The sequence below is a fragment of the Echinops telfairi genome, unplaced genomic scaffold, assembly GCF_000313985.2.
Source record: "Echinops telfairi isolate 266 unplaced genomic scaffold, ASM31398v2 ScPeMD7_7439;HRSCAF=8477, whole genome shotgun sequence".
NCBI classification, from domain to species: Eukaryota; Metazoa; Chordata; class Mammalia; order Afrosoricida; family Tenrecidae; genus Echinops; species Echinops telfairi.
Window position 1 is genome coordinate 5736908 of NW_022111339.1, and position 6923 is coordinate 5743830.

Sequence of the window (6923 nt, forward strand, 5' to 3'; positions counted from 1 at the left end):
TGAGCCCATTGCTGCAGCCACTGTGTCAGTCTGTCCCACTAAGGGGCTTCCTCTTTTTCACTGACCCACTACTTTACCAAGCATGATGTCTTTCCTCCGAGATTGGTCTTTCCTGCTAACATGCCCAAAGTATATGAGACAAAGTCTCACCAGCCTCGCATCAAAGGAGCAGGAAGGCTATACTTCTTCCAGGACAGATCTGTTTGTTCTTCTGCCCACCCACAGTACTTTTAATATTCTTCAACCACACTTTAATTTGAATGCATTGAATTTCATACACTAGGGGAAATGAAATCAAGAAAGGAAATGATAAAACCAGATCAGAAACTGGAGCTGCCTCCCTCTGTAGATGTAGAGACTCCAGAGTCTGAAATAGGGAATCAGTCTAAAGTCTGTGGGTCCCATCCCATAAGAATGGTGGATGTCAGAAGCAGATGGAGTAACCCCAGGTCAGGCTATGTAACAAATACCCACAAGAATGAGTAGCACCAGCTATTTTGATCAGAACCAGACATCCCTTCAGCTGAGTTCTTCTTTTCTCTGTCCCCTGTTCCAGCAAGAGCCCAAACAAGTAGACAACACAGAACAGTTAGTGTGTTGCTTGAAAGGGGAGATTAACTGATCTCCAATGTGGTGGCAAGGAACCTTGGGGGTAGAGTTAGTTCAGCTGTGGACGGCAAGGGTGGCAGTTTGGACCCATCAGCCACTCCATGGGAGAAAGAAGAGGCTTTCTACTACCATCAAGAAGTAGAGTCTCAGAAACCCACACAGGCAGTGCTACCCTGCCCCATAGGGCTAGTATGAGTCAGAATTGACCATCAAGTCGGTGGAAGAGAAGGGTTTTGTTTTGTTTTCTTGTGGAATGTGGTGGCAAAAGATTTACCCACTCTGTTTCAGAGCAATTAGAATGCCTGCATAGAGCTCTCCACGAAGGACCAAGAGGAAAATAATCATCTGTGTGGCAGCTACAAATTGCCCATTGCCATTGACTGTGGGCTTCCGAGGCTACAAATCTTTCCAGCAGCAGAAAGCCTCATCTTTCACCCATGGAGCCATTAGGAGATTCAAACTGCTGGCCTTTCAGTTAGCAGCCCAATGCTTAGCCCACTGCGCCATCAGGGCTCCTGCGGCTCCAAATAGTGTATCAGAAAGGAACATAGCATGCCAAGAATGTGGAGTCTCCCCCGAGGAAAATGAAGCTTAAGGGACAGCAGTAGATTCTTCACGATGGCTATCATAGCGTATATTCTCACAACATCATAAGGACCTTATGTTGTAAAGACCAGGTTAGAAAGCAGCACGGATGAGATGGGAAGGGGCAACGGCAAGTCTGAGAAGAAACAAATCCAGGAGTAGAGCACCAGGCTTAAGGAATGGATACAGACGTTGACATGCTAACACATCAGAACAGACACTGCTCAAACCTGGTTGGCTTACCAATAGACAAGTGTGCTTGTGTGAGCACAGGGAATGTGGAGGGCAGACGAGGAAATTAGAGACCGAGAGAAACTGAAAGTTATGAAGGCATGCAAATGTCACAAGGTGAGGAGAAGAATGGGTCTCTGAGTAGAAAAAACAACTGGAACAGAAGATATATTTTACAATATGAGAAAATTTCCCAGAAATGGAAAAGGAGAAAACAAACAAACCAAAGTGGTTCCAGGAAATTTAATAAAGAATGTTCAAAACCCAGACATATTTTAATTAAATTATCACACCTCAGAGATAAAGAAATCATTCTTCAAATCTTCAGATAAGAAACCAGAAAACAAAAAACCTCCTACAGGAGGGTGGCGGGGAGTCAAGCTGGCATCAGACCTCTCCATTCCTCTGCCAATCAGCCTCAGACACCCACAGGGCCACTGCTCCCCTGTCCCACAGGGTCTCTGCAAGTCGGCAGCGATTCAGCTCTGGTGAGTGTGAGTGGGTTTACCCAAACGTGGAGTGTGAAAGTGGCCCAAGGAGGTTATATTCCACTGGGAGATTGTTAAAATACAAAGACAGTGAGGAGACATGCACAGACCTGAGAGAACAAAGTAATTATGAGATGATCTTTTAAAAGTAAATAATTGATGCTAACGGTTCCATCAACTAAGCATAACTCAGAAATAACTCAGTTACGGCAAAAGGAAGTATGGGAACTGATCCCCCAAATCAAGCCGAGCTCACTCACTTCAAAACCAAACCAAATGGTGAGCTCATGAGGGCAGGGTAGAACTGCCCCTGGGGGCTTCTGAGAAGACTTTTTAATCTGTAGAGGAATCGATGGGGCGTTCCCTGGTGGAGTCAAGTATCTGACATCGTGGTTAGAAGCTCAACATGTAACCCACTCTGCCACGAGCACTAGCACCTTTGGGGGACCAATAAGCTGGTTTAAATGTAGAACGAATACAAAACAACTATGGGAATTAATGCTACAGAGAGAATGGGAATGCTACCCATTGGACATAATAAAAATAATTATTATACAACAACAGAAGAATGTGGAAGATGGAGGGCCAGGGACGGAAGGCAATGAGAGAGGATGTGTGTCTTCATCTTTCTCAGCAGCATTAAATCAGCATCACCTGACGCTGTAACATTAAGTTTAAAATATAGACACATAATTATGTCAAACTCGGTATTTTCTTTGTGTTAACCTTATACTCACTGCCATCAAATGATTCCAACTCATAATGACCCTACAGGACAGAGTAGAACTGTCCCCTTGGGGTTTCTGAGACTTTACATCTTTAGAGGAGTAGACAGCCTCATCTTTCTCCTTTGGAATGGCTGGTGGTTTTGAACTGCTGACCTGGTGGTTAGACACTCGGTGCATACGCCACTGGGGCTCCTTTATTACAGCATGGCAGGTTGGATCTGACTTTTAACAGTTCTTCTTTTATGTTGGATCATAATTAAAATGTACATGTTTTACTAAAAAAGAACCAGGGTGCAATCTCATTATAAAAGTCTCTGTGCCTGTATGTCTTAGTGGGTGACTCCGATGCTGTTCATCTAATACTAATAACCATTGTTTCCAGGTATGGGCACATTCTAACTTCAATCTTTGTATTACTGTATGAAAAATATTTATAATTAATAGATATGAGAATATATGGTATGATTATAAAACAAGTAATTTTTAAAAAGAAAGCACTAAATATTTTAAAGCTAATATTTGAATGGGATAAAATATTGGAAATTATGATATTGTGCTTGGTACTTTTATATATTTTTCATTAAAAATATTCATTAGTTAAGAGCTGGTAGAAGATGAGGACAAGGAGTATGAGTCCATGTGTTGACGGCATTCCCACCTCCACAACTTCTCTGTAGGGGGACGAGTCCCAATGGGATCTCCTCCTGCTCAGTGGCACAGAATTCTCTTCCAGAATCATCTCAATGAGCACTGGTAGAAGCTTCAGGCTCTAAGTGAGCCTCTTCAGCAGGATGGCTTACGGTCCACCCTTTTTCCACTCCAAAGTGTAAAGCAGCATTGGCCACCCATTGAAAACAATTGCACGTTGAGACTCAAATTCTTTTAACAGGTTTTTCTTCTTATACCATGGCAATCCCTCCTTTAAAGTGTATCATTCAGTGGTTTGGGGTGAATTCACAAACATGTGCAACCACCCCTGCTCCCAGAGTATGTTCATCACTCCAATGAGAAATCTCATACCTATTAGCAATCACACACCCCGGTCCCCCAACCCCTGGCAACTACTATTCCACCTCCCATCCCTGCATCCTGCATGTTTCCTATCAATGGGATTAAGTAATACTTGGTCTCTGTGGCTGGCTTTTTTTCCACAGAGTATAAAGTTGTCAAGGTTCATTGATGCCCCAGCTGGTAGTAAAACTTGATTTTCTTTGTGATGAAATAATATTCTGTTGTATGAGTAGACTAGATTTTTAAAAATAATTTTATTGGGGAATCATACAACTTTTATCACAATCCATACATAACATCCATTGTGTCAAGTACATTTGTGCATTTCTTGCCCTCATCATTCTCAAAACATTTGCTTTCTATTTGAGCCCTTGGTATCAGCTCCTCATTTTGACTAGATTTTTTAAATCTACTCCTCCCTTGATGGAATTTAGGTTAGTTCCTCTTTTTGCGCATTGTAAATAAAGCCACTATCAATGTTCATGTGCACCTTTGTCCCATTCTCTTGCGTCTGCACTAGGAATGGCATTGTTGGATTGAATGGGCTCCGACAATTAAACGGCTGTCTTCTTCTTGGTTTTCAGGCAGAAATGGTGCACAGCGCCTTCCAGGCCCAGCGGGCTTTCCTTCTGATGGCTTCGCAGCACCAACAGCCTCAAGAGGTAAGTAGCAAGGCTGCCCCGGGCAGGCGCAGTATAACATAGAAACAAGGAAGCAACAGAACTGTGTCTTCTGAGCCAAGCTGTCTCCACAATTGAGACTTAGGGCACATGTCGGTCCCATCTCCAATTTGCATTAGGACCTGTAGCAAGTCTTCTGTCTTTACAGTCTTCATCGGTAAGTAATTTCAAAATGCAGGCCAGTTGCTGAACTCAGGGAGCCCTAATACCCTCATACTGCTAATCCGTCCTTATGGCCAGCTTCCCACTGTAGCACTTGAGAGTGTTGGTTCAGTAGTTGTTGTTGTTAGGTGCCGTTGATCGGTAGTAACTCAGTCCAGTTTCATGTCATCCTCATGATCACTGGCATATTTGAGCCCAACACTTTGACAAATGTGCCAGCCCATCTCACTTAGAGTCTCTTTTGCCCCACTGACCCCAGAATCACCAAACATGGAGCCCTCCTAGAGTGATTCATTCTTCTTAGCGATGTGTCCAAAGTGAGAGAATTGGACTGTGTCCTGTTGGGACCCATAAGGTTTCAAAGTCTACCTAATTCTGGAAGCTTTGCTGGGAACCGTCCAGCATGGTATCTGAAATATCTGCTGGTATCGGAAATATCAGTAGCATCACAGCTACATCAAGTGGCTACATCAGTGTTTCCCAGAATTACACATCACCTTGGTGCTTAAATGCAGTTCCTCACTGAGGAGATTGGAGCCCATCCTTAGACTCTGCTTTTCCCACAAGCTCCTCCATGATGATGCTTGTGCTGATGGTCAGCATTCTCAAAATACAAATGTCAGAGACACTCTTTGTGGGTCCATGTGTACTGGGACATGAAGACAGATGAACTTTCCTTAGGTTCAAGATACTTGGAGCTATTAGAGCACTTGATATCAAGTGCAGTAATGGTGGTGGTTGTGGTAGTGGTTGTGCCATTGACTTGATTCTAACTCCTAGCGAACCTGTGTGATGAAGTCAAATTGCCCTCATTGGGGTTTCTTGGCTGCAATCTTTAAGAAGTGCCAGGTCTTTCTCCCATGGATATAGCAAATGGATTAAAACCTTCAGCCTTTCAGTTAACAGCCTAACCATTTGCACCACCAGAGAGCCATGCAATAATATTACAAAATAATCATTTTAACAACTTTTAACTTAACATTCCCTGGAGTAAAATCTGGAGTAAAACATTTTAAAGGATAATAGTTTTGGTTCAGATCAAACTTGTGGTTGATGAGCATCATAGTGTAAATTGTGTCACCCCCAAAATGTGTCAACTTGGCTGGGTCATGATTCTCAGTGGTTTGGCAGTTATGTAATGATGCAATCATCCTCCATTATGTAATCTGATGTGCTCAGCCATCAGTTATGAGGGGACTAGAGTGGGATACAACACCCTTATTCAGTTCATGGCACTCATCTGATAAAAGAGGATTTTATTGATCTGACCATGTGAGCCATAGAATTCTTGTGGGATGATATTCAGCTGCAAGTCACCAGGAAACTCTTCCTAGTCTATGTTGGTCTGGAAGCTCCAACAAAACCTATTGTGTAGCTTAGTAACTCACAAGCCTCCACTGACAGCCAGGTGCTGATTGCACATTGGCTGGAATAGAACTCTATGGATGGTGAGAATTCTACCACTGATTTTCAGCGCTTTTTAAATTATAAACCAAAAAAATAAACTCACTTCCATCCAGTTGATGCCAACTCATAGTGACCCTATAGAAGGGTAGAACTGCCCCTATGAGTTTCTGAAACTATAATTCTTTATGGGAGTGGAAAGTTCCATCTTTCTCCCATGGAGTGACTGGTAATTTCAAACTGCTGACTTTGCAGTTAGCAGCCCAATCAATTTTAGATGTGTTGTAGAGTCTAGAGTATGCGTAGGGATTCTAAAAACTGTACTGGGGAGACAAGATTTCCATAATTTGTTTAAAGAATGTTTATTATAGAAACCAGTTATTTTATTTTGAAATAAAAATACTATGCATTTCTTAAGTAGCTCTACAAGTATAGCTTGTTAAAAAAGAAAAATATTAGAAATTGTTCTTTTGACTAAATATTCTACATTTTAAGTATGTTAACAATTGCATAATTAAAAAAAGATAAATTGAATAGTCAGTAGAATATAACAGCTTAAATTTAGTAGCTCATTTTTGGAGTCCAAAACAAACAAACTCCTAAAAGTAAAAAGAAAAACTTGAGCTAAAAAGTCTGCGAAATAGGAAGTTTGATTTTCAAGGAAAGACATTCCGCTCCATAAAGGGACAAGAACTGAGAGCAAAGATCCTTCCAGAATCAGGGGCTCCCACACGTGCCTGGGAGTGAAATCACTTGAAAAAACGTTAACAATCGCCAGTGCCTGAGTCTTGCCCTGAGGGTCTGATTGAATAGGGCTGGGACATAGCCTTGCCTCCCTGTGCTTTTGACAGGCCCTGACGGTGACTCCGCAGCTTGCTGTGCGGCAGAATGCATTGGGAAGGGGTTCCTGCAGAGACACTTAAAATGTACCATTTCATCATCTGATCGCCCTTTGGGGCCATTTTAAATTTGTTCTAGTTTTTCATATCTCCTACTTTCTTTCCATTTTGAGGTTTTTCTCTGTC

The 6923-nt window shown here is 42.2% G+C and overlaps 1 protein-coding gene across 1 annotated transcript in view; it reads left to right on the plus strand.

The window, feature by feature from the left end:
- CAP2 (cyclase associated actin cytoskeleton regulatory protein 2) overlaps positions 1–6923 on the plus strand; it is a 221999-nt gene that overhangs the window by 83562 nt on the left and 131514 nt on the right. Inside the window, exon 4 of the mRNA XM_045298686.1 lies at positions 4237–4314. Coding sequence (XP_045154621.1) covers positions 4237–4314 — 78 coding nt within the window. The remainder of the gene's footprint in view (positions 1–4236; positions 4315–6923) is intronic.